This window comes from Malaclemys terrapin, chromosome 2, assembly GCF_027887155.1.
Source record: "Malaclemys terrapin pileata isolate rMalTer1 chromosome 2, rMalTer1.hap1, whole genome shotgun sequence".
Lineage (NCBI taxonomy): Eukaryota > Metazoa > Chordata > Testudines > Emydidae > Malaclemys > Malaclemys terrapin.
In genome coordinates, this window is record NC_071506.1 from 72,519,830 (window position 1) to 72,545,698 (window position 25,869).

Genomic DNA, 25,869 nt, shown 5'->3' on the forward strand with positions numbered 1-25,869 from the left:
AATTATGATGTCAGAAAGGAAGTCTACCAGTCTCTTATCCAAAAGATTTGTCACATTCATTTATCAATGTTTAATGAAGTTTCCATGGAAGCATATAATGTTTGAAACCAAAAATCACAAAGAATGGGGCCTTGTATATTGTGTTCTGGGTGCCTGGTTTCCAAATATGCTATAATATAAATAACAACTACATCCAAACCAGAGGGACAATTGTGATCATCTCCTCTGTGTGTGACACTCATTACATATTAAATTACATCAGGTGGGTGTACAGAAAGAGAGACCATTCTAATAGCTGCAAACATGAAAGGAAATATAGTCAAGAGCAGACATACTCAAACTTTGCACTGCTGCGGGCCAAAATAGCAGTTTGCCCTAGGGTCTCAGGACTATGCCTGCCTGGCATATTCATTGAAACCAAGATTTTAAAATATATCTCAGGCAAGTAGGGTGCCCAATTCCCATTCATTTTAATTGGTTGTCCAACTAACTGCCTTAGGCAGTGCTTAAAATCAGCCTACAAGTACATGCTTTTAAAATCAAAAAGAAAGGTGCACACAGTATATTTTTTAAAAGCTTCTAAGTCACTTAGGAGCCAATGTCCTATTTTTTAAAAGTGAAGTAGACACTTAGGAGTCTGACCTCTAGTCTGCACTTAAAGTTTTACTGGCATAACTATGTAGGTAAGGGGTATGATTTTTTTTACTGACATAAATGTGTCAGTAAAAGCCTTAGAGTAGACACCGTTATACTGTAAGTTGTTTTATACTGATATAGGTTATTTTGCTTCGCCAAACCAGAATGTTATACCAGTATAAGCACTTTTATACTAGTATAATATCATCTGTGCTAGGGCATTTTTGCATCTAACTATGCCACCATAGTTATAGAAGTACAACTTTAAGTGTTAACAAAGCCTAAGTCTCAATAAGAACAGGAGTACTTGTGGCACCTTAGAGACTAACAAATTTATTAGAGCATAAGCTTTCATGGACTACAGCCCACTTCTTCGGATGCATAAGAAGTGGGCTGTAGTCCATGAAAGCTTATGCTCTAATAAATTTGTTAGTCTCTAAGGTGCCACAAGTATTCCTGTTCTTTTTGCAGATACAGACTAACACGGCTGCTACTCTGAAATAAGTCTCAATGAAAATCAGCAGGACTTAGGCTTCTAAATGACTATGTCACGTTTGAAAATAGATGCTTTTGGACATTTTAACCTCAACCTTCATATCTGCTTGTACTTCTGCCTTCCATGGTAGATGAGTAGAAAATTCCTGATTTAGTTCACAAGCCTTAAAAATATAAGAACATACATAAGAACAGCCATACTGGGTCAGACCAATGGTCCATCTAACCCAGTGCCCTGTCAAATCTGCAGTCAATGAACTTTGCCATCATCCTATGGTTCAAGGGAGCTAGTGGTAGGATACATTTACGGGCCCAGGTAGGATGCCTTTTGAACTTCCCTGCCCTAAAGGAATCTAACAGCACAGTTATATCCATTTTTTCCTTTACCTAAGAAAAATGCAGGCTTATAAAAAAAAATTAAAGTGACAAAGCTTAAGAAATGAAACATTCACAGTTCTGTTCTCTTTTCCTAATCTAAGGGCTGCTCATCTGAGTCATGTTTCTGCGATGCCAGCTGACGCGCCAGCCTCTCCTCCAGCTGGAAAGACATCAGATCTTTCCTGGTTATTATCCCAACAACTCGGTTCTGTAGGTCAACAACTGTCAGGTGGCGAAGCCCCAAGGTCCGAAAGATGATATATGTGCGTTGCAGAGAGAAATGAGCCTGAACCGACACCGCTGATTTGTTTATGTACGGCTCCTGCAAGACAAAGAGAGAGAAGGTGGGGGTTGGAGAAAATAAGTGTGTAGCCATTCCTGTTACAGCAGGCTTCCTGAGTGGTGGGGGGTGAGATTACTACACTTTCTTTTATTTCAGCTGTACCCAAATCAGTATAAAGTACACAGTAATGAGCCCTTTCTTTTCTACTAAAAGATCAAGTTCACATTAAGCTGTTATGACTGGAATATACCCAAATATCTCAGGCTGGAACAGCTAAGCTGAGCTCCATTGATATGGTCTGAATTCCTGTTTGGAAATAGTAAATGATCAAGTATTTATTAAGTCAAAGAGATGTTTAATAACTGCTTTCTCATTATACAACCCCATTTGTGACATCCTGTAATATTCTTTAGTTAATGTTAGTAAAAATCAGAAATATATACTGCATGAGAGAAAACAAAGAAAAAATATATACTGTGAGGTCTGCTGGGTGCTGAATGCTGATCATTGAATCCCACCTTAGACATAAATGTTTCTAGATTTAGCTAAAGCTAATTTGGTAGGTTTCCAAGGTAAATATTGGTATTTTAAGTAGGTGTTCACCAAGTTTCTATATCTTACCTATCCATACGGCATCCTACTCATAACTTTTATCCTCAAGTGCATATGGGTGCACTGGGAAATCAGTGGAAGCTCCCCACACCCACCTGAGGATGGTGTGTCTTGTAGTCTCTCCAGGAATATTTTTGGATAGTGGGTAGATTGGAACCAGAGGAAAGAGAGCATTCAGATGTCTTTTACCATTTTTTTTTTTTTAAAAGGACTAATGAAGGGCAAGATCCACCCAGAAAGTACTCGGAAGTACAAATTGAACCTCACTGCAATCAGGAGGCCCTCAGCAGGATTCATCCCCATAGGTCAGCTTGAATTCTGACCAGGAGCTCTTTAGGAGTCTATCAGCTAAGGCCATCAAGAGGTTGCTGCACTGAATCAGTGCATCTCTCAACTGCCCTGCCCATACCCTCACCCCAGCCATGTCTGGCCTCTAGGCCACCTGGCAAAATGAGGTTACAGCCACTTTGTCCTCCACAAACTCCTCCATAGTAGACTTTCCACCACCAGAGACTCCATGCTTTGGCTTATGTGTAAGTTAAGGATGTATTTCACCCAAAAGGCCCAAAAGGAAACACTTCAAATACGTTCTCAAGCTCTTTCTACAGGCATTTTTCTCCCATTAGCCCTGACCTGCTATTGTGGCTATTTGCCAGAGTTTCTTTTTCTGCTATTATGAAACAGATTTCCTTGCTTCCCATTGTCAAACTTTTGACATTTCTTGGTGCAAAACTGACTAAAACAGTGTGAAACAGACAAGGTGTGACATAAAAAATGCAGACACACCTCACTGATTAACCTCATAGGGAAATCAGCAAGAGTTGGTTAGTAGTTAAGATTAAAGCTCGGTGAATAATGCACTTTGTGGTTTGTTGGGAATTTTGAAAGGCTGAAAAAAATTGTGTCATGTCAAACAATGTTAATTTCAACAACAACATTTTGTTTCAGTTTCAACCTTTTTATTGTTTTGGAATTTTAAAAAAAGGAAATTTTGAAAACATTCTTTCAAGTAAAAATATAGAATATAGGTTCAATTAAAGTAAAAATAAAGGTTGAATAATAATATACTCCTTAGTATTCTTTGGTCTGGTCTGCAGTCATATCACCTCTCAAGGTGTAATCTAGTCAAATCTCACAAACTAAATAGGGCCAATAATGTTTGGGAGACTAGCAGGGAAAACCCAGAGGCTGCAGGAAATTAAAATCAGTATCGTCAAAAATCCCAAGCAAAATCTTGGACATATATCTTTGATAACAGCCAGTTTAATCAGTTGTGGGGAATTTCTAATTAATGAATCCACAATGAAGAAAATGAGCAACTACTTTTACCTTCACATTTCTCTACTATTTTGAGGAGCAGATAACTAAATGTGTAAAAACAAATATAAAATTCTTTAAAATGTTTCAGAAGTAGAAAGCTCACAAAAGAATTAGTGACTTCACTGGATCACCAGTGGATGAAGAGAGCAATTAAGGAAGATAAGGACACTGTTGAGATGCTACAGTCCTACTTCTTGTTCTGCGAAGACAAACAAGTTTGTTTACGTTTACCAGAGATACTGCTGCCTGTTTCTTATTTACAATGTCACCAGAAAGTGAGAACAGGCGTTCACATGGAACTTTTGTAGCCGGTGTTGCAGGGTATTTACATGCCACATATGCTAAACACTCATATGCCCCTTCATGCTTCAGCCACCATTCCAAAGGATTTGCTTCCATGCTGATGATGCTCATTGAAAAAATAATGCGTTTATTCAATTTGTGACTGAACTCCTTGGGAGAGAAATGTACGTCTCCTATTTGGTTTTACCCACTTTCTGCCATATATTTCATGTTATAGCAATCTTGGACGATGACCCAGCATATGTTGTTCATTTTAAGAACACTTTCACTGAAGATTTGACAAAAACGCAAAGAAGATACTAATGTGAGATTTCTAAAAATAGCTCCAGCACTCAACCCAACGTTTAAGAATCTGAAGTGCCATCCAAAATCTGAGAGGAACAAGGTGTGGAGCATGCTTTCAGAAGTCTTAAAAGAGCAACACTCTGATGCAGAAACTACAAAACCCGAACCACCAAAAAAGAAAATCAACCTTCTGCTGGTGGCATCTGACTTAGATGATGAAAATGAACATGCATCAGTCTGCTCTGCTTTGGATCATTATCAAGCAGAACCCATCATCAGCATGGACGCGTGTCCTCTGGAATGGTGGGTGAAGCATGAAGGGACATATGAATCTTTAGCGCATTTGGCACGTAAATATCTTGCGATGCCAGCTACAACAGTGCCATGCAAACGCCTGTTCTCACTTTCAGGTGACATTGTAAACAAGAACCGGGCAGCGGCATCACCTGCAAATTGTAACCAAACTTGTTTGTCTGAGCGATTGGCTGAAGTAGGACTGAGTGGATTTGGAGGTGCTACCGTTTAACATTGTTTTATTATTTAATGCAGGTTTTTTTACATAATTCTACATTTGTAAGTTCAACTTACATGATAAAGAGATTGCTCTACAGTACTTGTATTAGGTGAATTGAAAAATACTATTTCTTTTGTTTTTTACAGTGCAAATATTTGTAATAAAAATAAATATAAAATGAGCACTGTACACTTTGTATTCTGTGTTGTAATTGAAATCAATATACTTGAAATGTAGAAAACATCCAAAAATATTTAAATAAATGGTATTCTATTATTGTTTAACAGTGTGATTAATCGAGATTCATTTTTTTAATCACGCAATTAATATTTTAATCGCTTGACAGCCCTCTAAATTATACATATGCATTACAGGTTGTAAGTTAACTGTATCAACTCAAAAAAGGGACCTGGTCTTCCCTGTAGACAGCTCAATGAAGACCTCTGCTTAATGTGTAGCTGTGGTTAAAAAAAAAATAAAGCTAACAAAATGTTGGGATGCATAAGGAATGGGACATGGTATAATATAAAGAATATTATAATAATTTTATATATATATATATAAAATTATTATATATATATAATCAGTAGTATGGCCTCATCTGGAATACTGTGTGCAATGCTGGTCACCCCATCTCAAAAAGAATACTGCAGAACTAAAGGGGTGGGGGCAGTCAAAGAAGAGCAGTGAGAATGATCAAAGGCCTGGGGAAACTCACAAATGAAAAGAGATTAAAAAGACAGATTGTTTTGTGACACTTTCTCAGGATGCCCAAAATTATAGGTTACCATGCGTCTACCTCAGTAAGAGATATTTGCTGGTTCTAAACTCCCTGTTAGCCCAGTCTGCTAACTATCCCAGACAAATTTCTCAGGACTCTGATGGCCCTTACTTTGCTTTGCAGGTAATACATGCAGGTCCCAAGCCCCTGGAAGATCATTCGCCTGGAGTACCCAGCCCCAGTGACTGGACACTCACAAAAATTACCAACTTCATAGATTCTAAGGCCAAAAGAGACCATTGTGATCATCTAGTCTGACCTGCATAACACAGGACACAGAACTTCCCAAAAAAGTTCACTATCTCCAAAGACAGTGTGCACACCAGCTTGTTTGATTCAACTAATTCACATTTTGCTTAATATTATAGCACAGAGATCTTCTCATAAAACCCAGAAGTTTATTAACAAAGACAGAGATTTAAGTGATACAAAGCAAGGATAATGGAAACAGAATTGGTTACAAATGAAACAGAAGTATAACACACTTCTAAGAGACTAAACATAACTTTAGCAAGCTACGATCCTTTGGCTAAAGCCGTTTTCTTACCCTCTGAGTTTTTCAGTAGAGTTACCTGATTTTCAATCAAATCCGGATCCAGATTTTCATGATTTTCCCTATTCCTTACCAGGGGTCTCCTCAGGAAATAGATAACAGAATGTTCTTTTGCTTCTCCTTATATTTCCGTAAGGTTCATAGGGAGTTTATTCCCAGAGACAGGGTGAACCACTGGGGTTCAGATTCCAGTGTCTTCCCAAGCTGAGTTCACACACCCCTGTCAACCTGGCTTTTCCTGTTGACTTCCATGCAAAGGTAGTTCCCATTATATTTGGCTCCACAATGCTCAATTTACATTAGAAACAGGGAGATAACTATCTTCCCTCCTGTCTGGGAGAAAACCTGTTTCTCCTTTTGTTTGGTTACTGACTTTAAAGCATAATATCAGTGAGTATCCATAATTCTTCATATAGTATTAACATATATGTTTCACAGTGATATTAATGACCCTTATGTTACCAGTTTTCATCTGATACCTTACAAGACACTCTTTATAGGTAAATACTATGTCAGCAATGTGTTAGGCATAGTGAGTTTGTCAAGCCTGTTAAGAGTAGCTGTTACATGACAGTGAACCCTTTGCCAGTTGGCACTGAGGGCTCTTAAGGTCACATGTTTACTTTGGAAAGGAGAAAAAGAGAGGACAGCATAAGATAATGATATCAAGAAGGTAGATCAGGAACTTGTGTTCTCCCAATCCTATAGTATAATACAAGAACAAGTGAACATTTAATGAAACTGAAAGAAAGGAAATTCAAAACCAATAAAAGGAAATATGTTCGCACCCAATGTGTGATTAAACTGTGAAACTCATTGTCGCAGGAAGTCATTGAGGTCAAGAATCAAAAAGAGATGAGACATGTATATGGACACCAAGACTATCCAGAGTTATCAGAATTAATAACAAAAATTTAGAAGGGATATTAAACCTCATGCCTCAGGGTTTAAACCCATCTCTAACTATTACAGATCAGGATGAGATCCATGTAGGAGGCAGATTATCCCAGAAGGGAAGCAAGGTGCTTACACTTTCCTCTGAAGCACCTGTTTCTGGCCAATGTCAGAGACAGAATACCAGCCTCGATGGACCTCGGGTCTGACCCAGTATGGCAATTCCTGTGTTCATTAGGATCACTACAGTGAGGTCGAGCAGAGCTCAAAATTTTTTTTTTTTTTTTTTTAAAGAAAAACCCTCTAAGTCAGTCCCAACTCTGAATTTCCCCACGTGCCACATTTTATCTGTGCCTACTCTGTGCATTGTGAACTCATTGAGGCAAAGACTGGCTATGTTTAATTATTTATTTATTTTTCTTAATCCTTGTACAGTGCACCAAAAACTATAATGTGCTTGGGCCCAGTATTCTGGTGCAGTATTTAGGAAATAAACATGGAAATGCTTTATGTTTGCTTTATAATGCTAAAGGAGCCAAATGATGACAGTTAAATGATCTATTCCATTAACGTTGTATCTTTTGGTCAATCTGGAATGTATTTTAATCAAAAGCCCCCTTGAAATGGTCTCCTTTGTTGTATTTTCTTGTTGGCTCGTTTTATCAACATCTGTTACGTTTATACAATATGAATTAAAACTTTGGAATGCTCTTTGTACTCGGCTACTTTTGTTGAGAGTGTAACGTCCCAGGATTGGCAGTGTTTATGTAAGTCAGTGTGGCTGACACAGCCATCATAAACAAATGAGAAAATATAACAAATACATTGTTCATGGAGGAAATGTTTGTTTTTAGAGTTGGCTTCACTCTTACCAGATTGATGAAGAGTTGCTGATACTGAGGATCTGTACTGTAGCGATTCAGCAGCATGGTCATCTGTGGTGGATCAGGCAACTTCTCCACCGTTATCTGCAATAGGCAAGATTCTATTTCTCCTTCCAAACCTTTCTAATTTGACTCTAAACCATATGATGGATTTTCATCTGCATCCTAATTTATTTTTACCAATCTCATGTTTAGGATTTTTAAATCCTTTCTTCTTTTTGATAAATTAATAGTACTTAGCTATTCTATAGTTCTTTGCACCTTTGTTATGCATTACCAACATTAATTAAACCTCATAATTTGCAAAGGTGATTACACTCACAAAGCTAAATATTACCTGCCCCATTTTACAGACTGGAAACAGAGAGAGGATTGGAGTAGCTGATTTAAGGACTGTGTCAGAACCAGGATTAGAACACAAAAATTCCTGGCTTCCACTCCTGTGTACCTCCCAGAGTCTGGGCTGCTCCAGGAGCGCCTGTAACTTATTTCAGTTTTATCTGGCTGTTTATGGGCTGCCCTTTTATTTAGTTTATAATTTTATTACTTATTTAACAACATATTAATAACTATTTTCATTCCTAGTACAATCCCTGGACATATCAAATATGCATCAATTAACAAAAGGGAGAAATAAAGAAAAGTGATTACCTTCTGGTAGAGGAGAAAAGGACAGCAGGAAAGAGAATCGTGGTTAGTCTCTGTTTCAAAGATGGCTTCATGTTCCAGCAGCATACATAGTTCTAACCTAGTTTTTATAAGGAATACATTCACCATCAAAGCCAAATTAAAAAAGGGCCAACATAATGGATTATAATCTCCAGAAACCAGTGCCTGACAATGCTAAAAATATACAGATACGATGAGTCTAATATTAGTGGGCAATACATCATTTATACAAAGCTTTCCTAGATTTCCAGCAAAAATTGTCTCTCTCTCTTCGGGTTTCAGTTTGGTGTGGAACTCCTCCCAAACCTACATTTTTTGAAAATGGATTTATCCCCTCTACATTTTTATTTTTGATCTGAATTAATATGATTGGCAAGAGCTGCTTGAGTAGTCTATCTAGTTTGTTCCAATCAAGTCATAATTGCAGTTACAAAGGGGGTCAGGTTTGTCTTTTTTTTTTTTTTTTATAGATTTTTTCATTTCCGCCTTATGTCCACATTAAAGCATGAGACCCATGTTTGTAAAACATGTTCAGACTCATTGTGGTTTAAATAAGAAGTGAAATCCTGGCACCCAATTACTTCAGTGGGACCAGGATTGCACCCACAATCTGTGTGAGACATCCATCTTTGCTGTCTGGTTAAATTCAAATGGCCATCTTTATCGATATATGTAAAATTTGTGGCCACTGAGATACAAGGAACAGCAATCACACAACCTTTAATTAGGAGTTTGGCAGGGAAGAGATTGAAATACAAGGTGACTTGTCTAAAAGGAGAATGAAGAATTAGGATCAAAACTCCAGTTCACAAGTTATTGTTATAAACTCCCAGTGTACTCAGAGTACAGAGTCTATGGGAGTGTAATATGCTCCCATACACAGGGTTCAAGATGGAGACCCAACCTCAGATCCCTCACTTCCCGACAGGAATGCTATCACCGCTTTCTAGTGAACCTTCTGGATGACAGAAGATGAGGCACTGACAGGTTCCCAGAGGGAGGAATGATCAGAATGGCATGGGTCCTTCAAAGCTTCTAGCAAGCCTCCTGGCTGGCATAAAGGAAGGCTATAATAGACTCCAGCAGGAGGAACATCCATCTCTCCCCAGCCAGAAGGAGAGTCACATGTCTGGTGCTAGTGGGGGCACCTAATGGAGGGGGATCCACCTATGGAGGGAAATGATGACAGAAACTTCCAGGATACGTATCAGTGCATAGCTCAATTTGTAGACAGTAGGAGAAATTTAAATAAAGGGGGACTATTAGGAAAAATGACCAAAAATATTTAATGAATTTTAAAATGAAAAATATGGGCAATATAGTGTTTTTCCCTCTGATTCCCGGGACTTTTTATAAAAAGTGTGGGGAGGGGGGGAAAATGCATGTTGCCCATAGTAGCTAGGGACGTGACCAAGTTACTAGTTTTGGTTACCTGGAATTAATTTAAAGAGGGATTTATGCTTTAGATGAATATACAGTAACTAGAGATTTGCTGATCCAGTTTAACAGTGATTCAAGCTGTTCTTGGTGCACTCAAGATAATCTCCAGGACAGCGTGTTTCTCAATCTTGTTATGGCAGGTAATGTGCTGGGGGTATATCAAGAACTTAAAATATTGCAAAAGAAAAAAATCTTATTTCATTCAAATCTGAAAGAATATGCAGCAATATACAACACATTAGAATCACTTTCCTGCACATTGTCTCAATTAGCTACAGTATTTATTACAATTTAATACAATTTATTTCTTCTCTTCTCTTCTCAGTATTTTGAAAAACACTTGTCATCAAACTTTTCTGAAATTTAAAATGAGATATTTTGCCCTTCATCCAGGGCTCTCAAAGAGCTTTAGGATTATTAAGCATCTCTGTAACTGGGGCATATATATGCCCTTTTCACAGATGAGGTACAAAGAGATGAAATAACTTGCCCAAGCTCACATAGGAAATCAGTGGCAGAGCCAGGTAGAGGTCCAGTCAGCTGCTCCAACCATTAAACACACTTTCCCCTCCCAAGAAAAATGAGTAAATAACTAACATAGCTCATATTCACTACTGCAACAAAATTACTCACTCCACATCCCCCCCCCCCCCCCCAACAACCTTTTTTGGCACTGACATTTTTAAAAATCACTTTCACATTATTAATGAGAGCAAAGCTCTGAGGCAGCCCTCGGTCTGTACCTACTAATGCAGTTATAACTCTTGATAGACAGTTGTTTCTGAAGAGCAGCCAAGTACTCTTCCCCAAAGCAGGTACTACTCCTGATATGTTCACTGCAGCAGGGGACACGGACAAGATGAATATCCAATAATGTAGTATGTCTTGTCTTTAATGTATTATACCCTCTGATTGCAAGGATCACCTTTTCACAGTTATATTTATTGGTTCACATTCTATAACATTTCTCACAAGCCTCCAAATCACATTAAGTAACTGTGAATTATACACCTGGGCCAAATTCTGCCCCCAGATATTCATTTACAACTACTATGGGATCATTTCATCCACCACTGAAATGCAGCCACCTTCAGGGAGCAAAACTGTATGGCTTATCTCTGGGCCAGAATTCTATTTGTGGTTTTGAACAATACATTGCTATACAAACTAGAGATGGACCCCAAATGCAAAGTTCTGATCCATAGTGGTACTTTTCCAAAGTCTGGAGGTGTTCATATCCAGGATATGGTTTGAGCCTGTCCATCATACAAACCCTTTTGTTTTCCCACTTTAACAGTGTCTGACTGGAGGAAAAAGCAAGCAACATTTACCATGAGCTTAAAGAGCAGAAACATTTGCTCATCACCAGTGGTTTCATGGCTGGTTTTGGCAGCTTGCAATTTGCTCAACACTGTTCTTAACTAAACTCAGTGGGGAGTCACTTAGCAAGACTTTGAGCAGTGAGAGGAATTTGGCTAGTCAAAAAAGGCACACAGAAACACAATGAAGGAAATTGTTGGAACATTTCTGATAAGAATCCAATCCTATTAAAGCCTGCCATATTCAAGAGAAAAATGAGCGTACATTATTGGATATGGGCCTCCAGAAGTCATGCGTTGGAGGTATAACAACATCACTCTTTGATGTTACACACAACATCCTTCCTATCACATCATCAAGCCTTAGAAAGAGCAGACCAAACATGTTCCTTGCACTATTTTTTGGACTTAACAGGAAGTGCTAGGATTCAAACTTGGACTCAGCAATTGTTCGTTTACTCTTTGTTTATTTAAGAAGGAAGAAAACCCTTAAGTAATGAATCTCATTTCAAAGGCACTGTTGTAGTTTTATATACTATATCTGTTACAAAACATGCATCATGAGGACACACATAATTAAGATAACACATTATTATCACAACCTCCAAGTGTCACATTCAGCATGATACTCAGGAATTAAAAGTATCTGACAACTTAGAGTGTCACCCTTTTCTTGTCAGAAAAGCCCATTTATCAGAGGAAACTGCAAATTCTGTGCATAGGGGGAGTGACATAAGAGGAATACAAGCTCAAAAGTAGCTATAAATACAAAGACAGTAGATTAAACAATCCTATCATTGGCAAAACCGTTCAGGGCATGATTCTTTCACCATGAATGCAAAGGATAGCCATGGAGTTTATTGAGAAAATTAGAGAACCTGGAGTATTTGTTTCAGTTTGTTCACTGATGTTTAAAACCCATTTTTTCTGCATTAATTCACCAAAGATACCTGCACTGCTTCTTGCGTGTGTATTTCGTTTCTGAAATTTTATTGTCTATGTGTGGCTTGATATGGACTGTGAATTAATGTCTGTCGTGTATGAAGCAGAGCACAATGAAGGAACTTAATATAATTATCCCTCCATCTGCAAAAAGAGCCGCTTCGCTGTTGCATCTTCATTAAGGCATGATCCAAAGGTTCAGTGACAAGTCCTGGTTTCAATGGGCTTCAGACCAGGCTCCATATCCTAGCTACGCTTTTTGTAAAGTAAAGAAGAGAAGTTTCAAAATAGCATGATAAAATGATACAGAAGCCCCTCTGTGGTCTCCTGATTGTGTAGGGGTGCTACTGATTGCCTCATCCAATGCACTGGCAGGTAGATTCTTAGCTAGGATTGCCAACTTTCCAGGACTGCTAATCATTAATTAAAGATTAGGTCATGTGATGAAACCTCCAGGAATATGTCCAACCAAAGTTGGCAATCGTATCCTTAGCTGGTGTAAGTTGTAAAAGCTCCATTGAAATCAATGGAGCTATGACGGTTTCCTGCAGCTGAGGATCTGCCACCATGTACCTTCAACTTTTTACTGAAGTCAATAAGAATTGTGGGTGCTCGGCCCCCTACAGGAAACCCTCAGCAGAACTGGGTCATAACTCTACTACTCATTAAAAGTTAAGCACTTGTTCTAACACTCACTGTAATGTGGCCTTCACAAGATAATACAACGGGAGAGACTTTATGAATAAAACTATAAGAGGGATAACTAGTTTGAGGCAAACAGGCCTACTTCTCTGAGTTATTTATGCTTTGTATTAACATAGCTGCTGTTAAACTAGGAAAGATGGTTTTCACATGCGTTTCTTAAAATTGTGGAAAAACTGACATTTTTGTAAAATGGGGAAATGATTTATTCCATTTAGGGAGGATTAGCGAGGGTATGAGGATTAGATCCCTGGGTACAGGGCACAGCTAGAGAGCTCAGATTTTTCATTTATGACAGGAAAATCTCAGAACAGTTAGAGGGTCAGTTCAGGTTAAGCAGCCAAAATTGCCAGTGTTTATCCAAACCACTTGAGCCTACAAACTTGGGCTGGAAACCATGTAAGAACAGTCTTTGATTAGATTTTGGCACTCTGACTGCCAAAGGAATGGTCTTGTGGTTGATGCACTGGACTCGGATCCTCAAATTCTGGGATCAAAAACTGTCTATGCCACAGGCTTCCCATGTGACCTGGGGCAAGATATTTAATCTCAGTGCCTCAGTTTCCGACTCTGTAAAATGGGGATCATTTTCCCTACCTCAACGGCAGGTTATGAAGTCAAATATTTAAAGGTTGCAAAGTTCTCAGATACATATTTATTAGGACCCCATCACTGCAATAAGTAAATGAGTGAATGAATAAATAGACAGATAGGCCTAGCCTCAATGTGAAAATGCAGAGATCACACCAAAATTGGAAAACAAATGGGAAAATGCAAACTTAATATTTCTGAATCTTCAAAAGGTTCCATTTGGTTTGATCCTAGAAACGGGCAAAAGCCCAGAATTGGATTCGTATTTGTCCCTCCCTCCACCCAATCTGGTTTGCTACCATCCAGATTTTCAATTTCAGAAGAATTTACCACACATTTAAACTATAGGACAAAATATGTGATCAGTCTTTCCATACACACACCAGTTTTCCCCATGCCCATATTTGATTTCCACATTTAACAACAGTCTGCACTTGCCTAAAAGCCACCCACATGTGGCTGCATACGTTTTTAATTTAGCTTTTTGAGTTAAGCACATACACTCTGCAGCACTCCGGCATTTATTCCAAAAGGCTGTGTGGCAGAATCCTGCAACACCTGCACAATTATTTGTATAATGAAACAGGCCCACTAATTTTGAAAGTATCAAATAATGTTGTTCTTTGTAAGAAGTTTCACATTAAGATCCAAAATAAAAATGTGTGTCATAAACTCCAAAATCTTCCTCCATCTTCATTGCCCATGAGCTACACTGTCCTAGGATTCTGACAATATATGGGGAGGAGTGTAATGTCAAAGGGCTTTTTTGAAAGTGCTGGATTCAATTTATTTTAACAGGCAACCCAAATCAGTAATAGGTTGCTCTCAGTGAGTTGTTCTAATTTAAATGTCAGGTTACTGTATACTGTATCATTTTTTTTAATCTCACATTTAAGCTAACTGGGCCAGCTTTTCAAACTCAGGAATTTATGACATCATACAAACAAACAATATGCCCTCAGATCCCATACTTGTACTCAAATAATTGCAAAAGCACCTTTATATGCAGTCAACTACCCCATTTGAGCACACAAAGTTTTCATGTATGTAATATGCATTTTTATTTGTTGCTGGCTCAACTTAAATTCAGCATTTTAAAGTGTAGTCCACATAATTTGCCTCATTTCTATCACTGATCAGTGCTAGAAGGATCACCATTATGAAGAAGAGATGATGGAAAGACCATGGATGATCTTCTAGAAGAAAAGAAAATCTTTATGCAATACGTTTATCTCCCCATGTATTGCATGAACTTTGCAGCCTTCTGTATCAGATTGAGTAACTTTGCATTCCTGGGATCTGAACTTAGTATCCTCTTAACAAAGTGCCAGAAGGAAAAGGTTCTCCAACTTGCAAAATGACAAATTATTTCAGAGGGTGCCAACAGAGAGACTTTGCTGATATTAAGGTTAATCATTCCACAGTCACACTCAAGAATTACTTCACATATTAAGTGTTTTGGGCATCATGAATGTTAGAATCTTTTCTTAAACCTTCCATTCGCTCCCAAACTGTTGTACTGCATTTTTCTTTTCAAATGCAAATGCTTCTCATATAAAATATAGGGACATTGGCTTATTAAAAGGATGTGTGAGAATGCGTGTGTATATGTGGGGAGGCATGTCATATTATCCCCCATCTGGTGAAGTGGATGGAAGTAAACTAGAAAAAACTGTCCCCTCTTATGGATGCATTCAAGTCATAGAAGCATTTCTATGATTCTCTCCTGAACGGATCCGTAACTTTTCACAGTGCCATATTCCTTTCCCAGCAGCACATATCAGCAGTCTGTACCATGCCACAAAACATTCTTAACTTACAATAGTTTCTATTCACTTTGCTGACCAGAGACAAATCATACCTAATAAACTGCCATGAAATATACATATATACAGTACTTCGGAGCAATTATTTCCCTGTTAAAGGATGTTACTGTGTAATACAGCTTTAAGTTTTCAACTTTGTCATATTTTCTAAACTATGATCTCTTCGATTTACTTTCAGGTCTGTGACATTCCCCTTTACTGGAGTGAAAGCATGCAATAGCTAAACAATGTGGTTTGGATTTAGTGTTCCCATGCATCATCATGAAAATGTTTGTCTCAGCAATTGTGTCATTATTGTTACTTGGAACAGCTGCTCTACCATCTCTTTAAATTGAGGAAAACAAAGCATCCCCTTTCCTTACTAGTTTACAAGCAGGGAATTTAAAACAAGACTATCAATAGAGGGTTTATGAATATAGTGTTCTGTACTTGGTTTCCTAACAAAGGAAGCAGAAAGACCAGCACAGCAACAACAAATAACAGTGTTGCAAATATAAATGCTGTTTGGTTCCCTCTGTTGGTAGCAATTTTGCCTCTAGATAGAAGGTTATCAGAAGTTCAAGCCCCACACTAAAGCTTGGTCTCCTAGGTGGACTGCAGCATTGGACATTAAAGGTGTCCTCTGAATGGGAAGTCAAACAGAATTTTCTAGCGGATGTGTAGTTGAAGGTTCAATATCTCGATGCACTTCCTGAAATGAGTAAAGAATAACCCTGGGTACCCTGGCCAGCATTCCCTGCCTAACTAAAACAGGTACTAACATCCAGTGTGGTGTAGGAACGGTTAATGAGAGCGTAACAGCAGCTCTGTTTGTCTGTGTAGTAACTACCAGTGTTCCTGTTCTCCAAGAATGCAAACTTTCAATCTTTAGTCACAAAAGGAGTCTTACTCATACAAGTAATACCAGTTTTATTGAAAGTTCTCACATGAATACAGACTACTCACATGATTAGGGTGGATCAAGCCCTAATTCAGCTTTTAGGCCAAGATTTTCAAAAAAGTCACTAATGGTTTTGGGTGCCTCAAATGTTTCAGTACCCAAACATGATACACTTTAAAGGAACCTGACTTTCAAACAATGCCAAGCACCAACTCTGGGGAAAAAAAATAGACCCCTTTAAGATGTCTGAAGATGAACACCCGTTATTTGAAGCATTTAGAATCATTAGCCACTTCTGAAATCTTGACCTCAGTTTCCACCTTTTCAATTAGAGGAAGGGTAAAAATGAACTAAAGTGGCTAAGTGACTGGGGAGCCTAAGTCCCATTTTCCAAAGGAACAAACTCCCCAAGTTAGTTTAGAAAAATGGGATTTAGGCACCTAAATCACTTAGATATTTTTACCTGAAAGCTTTTAAGCTGAGGTCATTTGATCTGAGGGAGGCAATTGCACAGGACACAGCCATTCCTGGTCCCGTGCAGCATATCCAAAACTGCTAAAATAACTGCAACCAAAGTGAAACTGGTTTGTTTGTTTGTTTGTTTGGGCTTTGTGACAGTTTCATTTTGGATGTAAAATTTTTGGCAGTGTACTTTTATTTATTTTTTTAGTTTTGTCTGAAGTATAATAATTTCCATTAACCATAAATGCTGACATCTCAGTGAACACCATGGGTGGGAGGAAATGGGGTTTCCTAGGTGAAAAAAGTACACACACAACATGTGGGCACAATGCCAGAAATTTCCCACTCAGTGGCAGTAAGCCAAGATTTTACCAGTTTTTCATTAGATCCAACATATTTTGTACAGTCCTGCTTAGACTCTATGACATTTTGGTTTCTGTGCAATTACCTTCTCCTGATCAAACTAAATCAACCTAAAAAAATTCCTTCAGTTAAAATGGGAAATAATGGATAACAGCTGTGCAGGTAATGATGCAATGACAAAAATAGGGAAAAGTGCCCTGTCCATTCCAGCAGATAAATTGTATAAGACACAAAGCCTACAGGTTTAGGTAGAAAGAAAATGGCCTGTTTTGTGTTACCAATACCCAAATTGCCTACAAAGTGCCTATCATTAAATATCCTATCCCCATGATACAGCTGTAGCATCAGGCACTCAGTGCCCTGTTTGAGCAGAGTTTAAAGCTGCAGCAATTAGGATAGGGTGGGAAGAACTCAGGCTATGAAAAATCCTTCCCTCCCACCTCAGTGACACCTCATCAAAAGGAAGCAGAAGAAACAGATCCTGCCATGAGAAGCCATCCATCCATCCACCTGCCTTTCCTGGGTGAATGTTGGGAGGATCTTTTTCACTTTCTTGGACAATGGGGAATTAAGTCTTGAGAGGCGATCCCTGGTTTTGGAGGACACTGGTGAAAGGTGCTATTCCCTCACATCTCAAAGAAGAAAGGAGAGCAAGTTGGAGAGGACTGCTTTCATGGGGGTGGAGAAGGCAAGCGTCTTGGGAGGCACAAACGTTGGACGTGCTAGATATCATGGAGGATGGTGCCCATCTGAGGGTTGTCAGGTGCAGGGAGGAGACCAGATCTGAGCAGTGAATGTGTCTCACAGAAGAGTGCATGTGGAAGGAACTGCTAAGAAGGAAGTAGTGATGTGTCATAGTAGCAGCAAGTTTCTCAGGGAAGTGGGCATGAAGGAGACAAGTATGCATGGGATAGTAGGTGCCTCAAGAAGGTTACCCTTTGTCCTATGGGGCAGTAAAGGAGGGAGAACTGCAAAGGAGGTCTCTTTCCTGGAGACAATAAGCTGCTATCAGCTTCCCCACCACATTCCAGCTGTGTCCATAGCCAGGGGAAGAAAACCAGCTACCAGCAGCCATCCTTCACACTCATCCCCAGTGTATTCTACTTTTACTATGGTTTATATTATATGGTTACCTTTTTGTCAAAGAAGGTGCGGCACAGTACAGCCCAAAGAGTAATCTGTCAAGTAGCAACCTCTCAGTGTCTCCATTGCACTGCATCATGCTTACACTGATGGCACACCCCCTACATCCCACAGGTGTTCGGCAAAATAGTTCTAATTTACCCTTGTACTCATAAAAGTGAATTCAGAACCCCAGCCGCCCCTACTCCCCCAGGAGGACCTGGAGACAGTCAAAGCAGCCAAGACAGTTGGAAGGTCAGAGCATCTCCCAAGCAGCTTCTGCTGAAAATGCTCTTATTGATCCCCAGCAAGAGTTTAAAGCTGCATCTCGTTTCTCCTGCAGAACCCCCATGGTACTGTAGCAGCAGTACCTCCGGCCTTCCTCAAGGGTAAATCCCATCTTGGACACAGTTACTTCCAGAGGAGCAGGGCATTGCAATTTGCAGCCCTCTGAATCTCTGGGAGTGACCCATTTATACAGTGCTTTTCATTTGCTGTGTTTGCTAAGCATCCTGTTTCACCTGCCCTAATAGAAAATAGCTTGTTCTCTTTTGGTGAGCTGGGATCATCTGGAGCATTTTTAAAGCCAGACTCTGAATCCTCTATATTCAGCAGCATAAATTCCCCATTCTTATTAATTCCATGCATCAAGTTCTCCAGACACACATTCCTCAATCTGAATTCTGTGAGGGTTTCCCTGGACTGCACTGTGTACTGCATGTGGCAAAATATCAACATCCTTACTCTAAGGAGTCCTTTGCTCTGGAAGCTTGTGCTTCAGTTATAGCTCCTTTCTCTTTAACAACTTTAGTCTCTATTGCAAATATGTTATTAATTTCATATAGGACTTTCTCAACCAGGGAAGCTAAAGACCTCACGCTTAGGTCACCCAAGCAAAAATAAGTGTGGTGATCTCATCCTAAACCCAAGTGGATGTGTGTCCATATCACAAAAGCGAACACAAAATTTGGCTCTATTAAGCAAGGCTGGAAGTCTGAACAGGGTTGTTTGTTACAAGTCAGCACTGAGGTGCATTTGTAGACCTGTGTGAGAAAGCTTACAAAATGCCTGCCAACACTGTCTGACTCTAGTCTTTGCCTTCGTAAGAACTAAAGTTCACCGGCCTTTTCTTGTTAAAGAGGCAGAATAATTCACACTTATAATAAATAATACTTTGCCCTCATACAGCACCTTTCATCTCCAGCATCTCAAAGTGTGGGAAAGTTCAGTATATGCTTTTATATTCACTGTGGGGCAGCCATAGCTATTTCATGAGGAGAAATGGTAGACAAACACCAATGACTGAAAATCTTGAAATGAGAAATAGTTTTAAGATTATGTGCTCCAAGTCCTGGTGCATGAAGGCAGCTAGTTCAGCACAGAATTCATGGCTGAAATGTTACTTTTCCCTTCTTTGTTCCTCTTTCTGATTTATTTTTACCTATTGCCATCATTTTTTTGTGCCAGAGGAAACCCATTTGATAACGCAATAGCAATGTCAAAACAGGTCCATATGAAAACCTTGGGGGAGTGTACATTTTTTTTTAAATGGAAAAATGCTGAAACTGAATTTTTTTTGCCTGTAATCACACCATCTTGGCTTGTGATCGTGTCAGATCTCACAACATAAGCAGAATCAGGCAGCTTCAGTACTTGGATGGGAGACGTCTAAATGAAATCAAAGGAGCTACAGAGAATGGGGTCTTAGATTCAGTAAGCAACACTCTTCCCTCTGAATCAGTTCAAAAGCATTTCTCCTCATGGTCTTACAAGACACAGTGGGTGTATCTACACTGTAATTAAAAACTCATGGCTGGCCCATGCCAGCTGACTTAGGCTCAGGCTCAGCGCTTCCACTAGGCGACCCTAGGGCGGCAGGATTTGGGGGGGGTGGCATTTTTGCATCCTTGGCGGCAATTCAGCAGCAGGGGTCCTTCCGCTCCACGTCTTCGGGGCGCTTCGATGGCGGGTCCTTCACTCGCTCCGGGACCCGCTGCCGAAGCGCCCCAAAGACGCAGAGTGGAAGGACCCCCGCCACCGAATGCTCTGAGGGGGAGCGCTGCTGCCTAGGGCAGCAAAAACCCTGGCGCCGCTCCTGCTCGGGCTAAGGGGCTGTTGTATTGTGGTGCTGACATTCAGGCTTGGGCTGAAGCCCAGGCTCTAGGACCCTGCAAGGAGGGACAGTCCCAGAGCTCAGGCTGCAGCCCATGCCCAAAAGTCTACACCACAATTGAACAGACCCTTAGCTCGAGCCCCATGGCCCCAAGTCAGCTGCCATGAGCCAGACATGGGTGTCTAATTCCAGTGTAGAAACACCTTGTGTTATGGGAGGTAAGTCATAAAATCAAGTCCTAACTATCTGTGCTCATTAACAGTCCCATGGCATGTCACAAGTTCAATGGATAGATTCAGACAATGGCTACACAGAATTCCACTCATGAGGGTGGAGGGGTGTCATAGCAATACAAGGAAACTGTCCACAACCTTCATTTCACCAAGGCACCTTGAGCTGGCCAGCAAAGCTTCTGCTGTGATTGACACTGGAGAGGGCAAGTTGTTAACTAGAGTCTTCAGGACACCAGGATTCAGCACATCCCCTGGGCAGTCTTTGCCTGCGGAGCTCCACTGACGTGAGCAACAAACTCTAAGACAGTCAAAACAACATCATCATCTACTTCTTCTGGTTGTCTCCCCAGCCTACAAGCATTATCTTGGTCTTTTTCCAGATTGAGACTCAGATAATATATCATGTATACCACAAATCCTACAAAAAAATCATTTCCATTCATCCATCTGTAAAATATGGTTCTAATTGCTATGACTCTTCTTTTGACAGAAATTAGTATTATCCTACCAGGATTACCTGGGATTGGTAGCTTGAAATATTTCATAAAACTGGGTCTCTCTTTAAGATGTGATGCCTCTTTTGTTCCCACCTGGCTTCAACTATTGTTATTCCTCCCATGGTACAAAGAATTAAGATATGCATGTGAAGGTAGAATACTCATTAACAGCCTACAACTCTCGCTGCAAGGTAACATGATGAGCTAAAGGAAACAATGAGACTGTAAATGAACATTTGGCTGGATCAGTTGTTTGCACGAGTTCTCATTTTATTGCAGCGGATAGTTTGGAAATAAATGAATGTGTTTGTTTATGTTACGCAACATCTTCAAACCAGCACACACTGCAGCTTGTCAACCACTGGATTTGTGTTTCAATGCTTTATCCTTTACTAATAACATTAACGAGAGCAATAGTACGTGGGAACAAGCAAATCAGTGTTATCTATATGACATTCCATGTTATTGGTGCCTACATTCTGTTTGTTGGGTTTGCTTGGTGTGCAGTTTTCCAGTCGATTTTCTTGTACTAAGCAGTTATTTCCCTCCCTTTGGGAATCCCATACAGTGTTGTCCCTCTCAGCGAAGCATAGTCAGTTTTTACTAAAGCAAATGTTCTCAAACACTTCCCCCCCGCCCCATTAATTGTTCACCTAAACTTTATCTGACCATAAAGCCATCAGGTAAGCCCAATAATGACCAAGTGGAAGCTGCTAAGTATGAGTCTATTTATTTATTTGAAAATAAACCTTTAAGAGCAAAATTATAAACTCTGGGGGATAAGGACTATCTTTGTGTTATGTGCTTGTACAGTACCTAGTAAAATGGGGCTCTGATTGGGGGATAGCAGATGCTACCTTCATATAGACAAATAATAATAAAGTACAAGGTTTAAAATCAAGTGCTCCTCTTTTTAGGGATTGCTTTAATAACTGGAACGCCCAAAATATGTGGGCAGCTTGATCCTGAAAGCTCATCAGTCTCAAGTTGCTGGAGCTAAAATGTTAAAGACGACCTTATGTACGTGCAGAGTTACTTCCAAATTGCCCTCAGGAAAAACACATTACTGGTTCGGGTGTGGGAAGGACATTTTCTGGGCAGTCACAGAAAAAGATGTTATTTAAATGTTCCCAGGCTCCCCTCTCCCAACCCGCAATGAACTCATTCACACACTTCTTGATGTTAGTCCATCAGGGTAGGGCTAGAGGTGGTAATGTGAGTCTTTCCAAAAAACAGTTAATGCTGTGCCTCAATTTGAGCATCATTTGGGACAGTAATTTGGCTAGCAGGTTTTGTGCAAGAATCTATAGAAGTCATCAGCATGGCCTATGAGGAACAGAGGCAATGGTTCTTGGCTAGACATTTCCAACAGAATGGAGAGATTATGTTACACACCTCCTAAGTGGCCTTTCTAGACCTCTGATGTGTCAGTTTGGAGAGGATTTTAGTTGTAACTTCCAGAGGTCAGGTCTACACTACAGACCTATATCTGTATAATGATGTCGCTCACACACTGAGTGATGTAGTTATGCCGACCTAACCACACACACACACACCCGGGTAGACAGTGCTACATTGATGGAAGAGCTTCTCCCGCTGACATAGCTACCACTTCTCCCATCAGAATAATAGCATCTTCACTAAAGCGCTACAGCGGTGCAGCGCACCAGTGCAGCTGTGCCACAAAGCACTGTACATGAAGACAAGCCCTTAGTCTTGTTCCAGAGGTTAATTCAACCAGATGATAAATGCCATCTCATTGACTTGTCCATAAAGATCCTTGAGTACTTCTTCTAAGAGTAAGTCCTGGTCAAATTTAAATTGAAGAGCCTCTGCCTTCACTCTACCAGTTCAGTTGGATACAGTATTTGTATCCTTGTGTTGTTATTAAGCAGTTTCTGGCTTCAACTCCAGTGGTGGTAGAACTCCAGCAGCAGATGAAAGGACTTCTTTTAAGGAAAGCTTGAAAAGACTCAAGAGTTTTAGGAACTTGTATCTACATAGTGTCTTTCATTGCACAAGACACTATAATATTATTATGAAACTGAGCAGCTGCATGTTTATATTATGGTGATTATATGGATTAATACTTTATTGCTTTTTGATATGTGAATTCCTGTTTACCAGCATTTGTGTGCATTATTTTCCTTCTCCCCCTCCTCCCCAATTATAAGCAAGGTTGTGATTAAGCTGCAATTTCTTCCACTTCTGACCCCCCAAGAATGGAGGCCAATCTTAAGGTCCATTCCTGCAGGAATGGAGTCAAACTTGTGTTGTTATGAAATGGAGTTCCAGCAATAGTTTCTTTATCAGGAGATTTTCTTTACCCTTTGATAGTCCTCACTATGACAGAGTTTGCTTAGACTAAATCCTGTTTACAGTAATCTGTTGTTTGCGCTTCTGACTTTGTTGTTTTATCTTGACTGTGATATGTTTTATCTTAATAGCATTTAATTCCAGTAAAAGCACATATTAAAAAAGGAAGATGATTGTGATTATTCAGCAGGTTACTTTTCATTTGACTTGGCTTATTTTTATGGTTAGTTTGATCTCCTAATTCTTTCTGCATTATAATTCTTGTGAGCTTTCAAGGATTTCCCACTTCCTATGGACCCACATTACCATATCGGGGCACCTCTTTGGAGCTCTCCAAGCAATATCTGATATGACACACATCCATGTCCCAAATCTGCTTCAATCAAAGGGAGATTTGCTGTTGGCTTCAATGAAAGCAGGACCAAGACCTGTATTTACACCCTATAATCTTAGAATTATAGAATATCAGGGTTGGAAGGGACCTCAGGAGGTCATCTAGTCCAACCCCCTGCTCAAAGCAGGACCAATCCCCGGACAGATTTTTGCCCCAGATCCCTAAATGGCCCCCTCAAGGATTGAGCTCACAACCCTGGGTTTAGCAGGCCAATGCTCAAACCACTGAGCTATCCCTCCCCCGTAAACACAGTGTGTGAAACATTTCTTCCATAACCTGAAAGATGGCCAGAAAGGCCATACAACAAAGAAATAGCTTGATAATGTTTTACCTTGTAATAGTACCTAGGAACACCTCTACTTGGTCTGGCTTGGGTTTGTAAACCACTGGGAATCCACCGTGGCTAGTGCTAGCAAGAAGCTGAGCCAGTGAGGCAATGTTTTCCCTCAAGTGGAGGACTCTAACACAAGGCTTCATGACATCGCTGGCAAAAAACAATTCCAGGTTTAACCTGAAAGACACAAAACAGACATCCAAAGGATTATTTAGTAAACAGGAAATGAGGCGTACTGTACCATGTTAGCATCTGACGAGTTTATAATGTGTTAGTAAATTACTTCAAGCTGGAAATCAATCTGTTTTATTTGCGAATATAAAAAAAAAGTAATTACCCAATAAAATTGCTTATCAAGCTTTGCCTCTCTGTGTGTTAAGATGCATGATAAATTCAACCATATGCATGACAGGATGTTGTAAAAGCTATTCATCAACTTCCATTACTTTTCTCACTTTAAAAAAATCTTAATCCGAACTAAAATCCTCTGGAAATCTGTCCCAGATTAGACAGTTTGAAGTAAAGTATTTTGGAAAAATTCTAGCTTCCACTCAACTTTGCTGTAATTTTCATGGTAGAGGTGGTGACCGGGGGTGAGCCTTTGAAGATTTCTGACAAACCAAATGTAAGGAATTTTTTTAAGTCTCTTGTAGCATCTTTAAGGTACCGGGCAAGCTTTATGGGTTGTAGCTCTGACGTACGTTAATTGCAAATGATGTAGATACACCTGGGGGGCCTTGATTTGTTTTTTATGGTGGAAAGGGATGTAAAATTAAGATATTTATTGCAAAATTCTAAAGTAACCTCTAAAGACATATACTGGGATAGAGCCTGACCCCTGAGGTCAATGGAACTACATCAGTTTACGCTATCTGTAGACCTGGCCTGTGTTGTTTTATTATTTTATTGTCGTTCTTTTTAGATAACGTATTCATTTTTAAAGATGTCTATGTGATAATCACGGAGACCAAAATCCTTTAACATCAGGATAAACTTATCTACATCCTGACTTACCAAGGTACCTTTCAACCCTGACCTGAAAATACCACCTCGAGGGGTACAAGAAGAATGCATTATCTATATGCTGTCAGTTGTTGTCCTCCCTACTGAGAGTCACAACAAGGGTACCAAATAATGCCAGCTGTAGTGGTGGTTTTGTGATGTGCCACCTGTCTAGGAAGAACTGAATTGAGATGACAAACTCACTTCCCATTTGGCATTAAGTAGCCATGAAACAATAATGAGTTTCGGCCACTACTAATCTGGACTGGATTTTTGAACAAGTCATATACAGGTGCAAAGTCCTGTATTCCCTTTGCAAGTCCCCTTGCACCACACAGTACCCCATTCCTACTGATCCCACACAGGCTTCAGCCAATAACAGACATGACACACCATCCTCAGTTCTTATGGCCAAATAAAAATCTAGTGGCCACATTCTGTCACTCTTATTCACACTTACATGGGTCTGCATGCAGAATTTAATGCTATTCAGTGCAAATAAGGCTGCTAGAACCAGGTCAGATTCTTCTATCCTCACTCTCATTGAGAAACATTAATTCTTCCATTGTAACCAATGGAAGTACTCACAAAGCAAAGGTGCTACTCTCCGTGAGATGGCTGGCAGAATTGTTGTTGGGTACATTGCTATATTTAGGTAATGTTTTATTTTTTAATATCCCTGTTTCCCCAACATTTAAATAGACTACAATAAAATATACTTCCCGT

General features: G+C 39.7%; 1 protein-coding gene across 1 annotated transcript in view; it reads right to left on the reverse strand.

The window, feature by feature from the left end:
* Positions 1–1,074: 1,074 nt before the first annotated feature.
* Positions 1,075–25,869, reverse strand: part of LOC128831960 (chloride channel protein C-like) — a 107,045-nt gene continuing 82,250 nt past the window's right edge. The window contains exons 13-16 of the mRNA XM_054018931.1: positions 24,139–24,318; positions 8,590–8,686; positions 7,927–8,022; positions 1,075–1,831 (exon numbers count right to left, since the gene is read on the reverse strand). Coding sequence (XP_053874906.1) covers positions 1,601–1,831; positions 7,927–8,022; positions 8,590–8,686; positions 24,139–24,318 — 604 coding nt within the window. The 3' untranslated portion in view covers positions 1,075–1,600. The remainder of the gene's footprint in view (positions 1,832–7,926; positions 8,023–8,589; positions 8,687–24,138; positions 24,319–25,869) is intronic.